This window comes from Anneissia japonica, unplaced genomic scaffold (genome assembly GCF_011630105.1).
Source record: "Anneissia japonica isolate Jap-2015-1 unplaced genomic scaffold, ASM1163010v1 scaffold762_len1472_cov105, whole genome shotgun sequence".
Lineage (NCBI taxonomy): Eukaryota > Metazoa > Echinodermata > Crinoidea > Comatulida > Comatulidae > Anneissia > Anneissia japonica.
The window spans coordinates 1-1,440 of NW_022699923.1; the positions used below are offsets into that span (position 1 = coordinate 1).

Sequence of the window (1,440 nt, forward strand, 5' to 3'; positions counted from 1 at the left end):
TGTGGTACACTGAGAGTGAATAGGATAGGAACAGCAGAAGACATCCAGAATGCTAATCCTGCTGTCGGCGACACTGTATTCAGGAGAAATGGAAATCAACTGTTCGTTGTATGGAAGGACAAGAGGAAGGTGACTCTCATGACAAACCTGTGCAACTCGAGGACATATGAGAGGCGTAGGAGAGAAAGACACAGAAAAATGTTGAGGTAATTATAATAATTTTTCTGTATCTAACCTATCTAACCTCTTGATTGGAATCTCAAATCAAAGTATGTATCCACTTTCTTTCAGCACGAAACCCTGCGCCATCGAACTTTACACCCAGCAACGAGCTTATGTGTCCTGTGCCTTGCTTCCAGTGATTCCATATACTCATGGACTACAAAACAAAATGCACCAAGGAATACCACCACTAAACTGTGAGTATGACAACAAGTAAGTAAATATTAGCAAAATGTGTCATTCCTTAGTAAATTTGACAAGATATGTAAATAAATGTCTGAATAATTACTGTATGTATGTAGGCCTATGTATGTATATAAACATTTTACATGTTTTCAAGGGGCAAACAATGTTTGCAACCTATTATCTCTGCTATGATCATCAACCTTGACGTAGTAGCAGGGCTTGAGTGTCTCTAATCCACTGGAGGCCAGACCAATGGTGATCAATTTTGGATATAATTATTATGTATTTTCCATAAATGACAAAGGAATTAGTTTACAGATCACAAACAAAACAATTTATTGATTCTTCATACACATTTCAAACAAAAAAAAGTAAAATTATTTACTATATATCAAAATAAAGCCCAATCCATAATTAACATTTTATATTATTTGTATACATTGATGTCTTGAAATAATACATATAACTGACGAAGGAAATCAGTTGACAAATACAACTCGCCAACAAAATTGTTTCATGATATGGTGAATTTTCATTTTCACCTTTCATACAGAAAAAAAAAATCATAAAATTGTATACTATATTTCAAAAGAAAGCCCATTTCAAAAGGAACATTTGTTTTTAGAAACATTTTTTTTTCTCAAATCAAAAGAAAGTGTTCAAAAATGCATAAGAAGAGAAGCGACTCAGTAATGGAAAAATTAATCCAGTTCTATATGGTAGCTGCCCCTCGGAATTCGGTATTTTAAGGGTTAAAACTCAAGCTATGGAGAGTACCTTTATGAACATCTTACTCTATTTTGCCCCTCAGTTGAGGGTAAGTACGGTACTTCTCAAGAATATTTGTTTTTCTGATACTGAAGATTCATGCCACAGCAATAATATAAATATGTTTAGAGATCATATTATAGTAAAACTTTATAATTAAAAAGAATAAATTAAAGTAGGCATAATTTTTTTTTAAATTTTTTTTTTTTAATTGCATGGCAATAAGATAACACCAAAAGTTACAATTTATAGAATTAATTGTAA

At 32.2% G+C, this 1,440-nt stretch overlaps 1 protein-coding gene across 1 annotated transcript; it reads left to right on the top strand.

Annotated features, from left to right (window-relative positions):
- The first annotated feature begins 8 nt into the window (after nucleotides 1–8).
- On the top strand, nucleotides 9–1,361 carry LOC117103238. The gene is made up of 3 exons (XM_033243801.1): nucleotides 9–206; nucleotides 292–435; nucleotides 1,061–1,361. Exons 1-3 carry the CDS (start codon nucleotides 139–141, stop codon nucleotides 1,155–1,157), a joined length of 309 nt encoding a protein of 102 aa, XP_033099692.1. The 5' UTR covers nucleotides 9–138; the 3' UTR covers nucleotides 1,158–1,361.
- The last annotated feature ends 79 nt before the right edge of the window (nucleotides 1,362–1,440 follow it).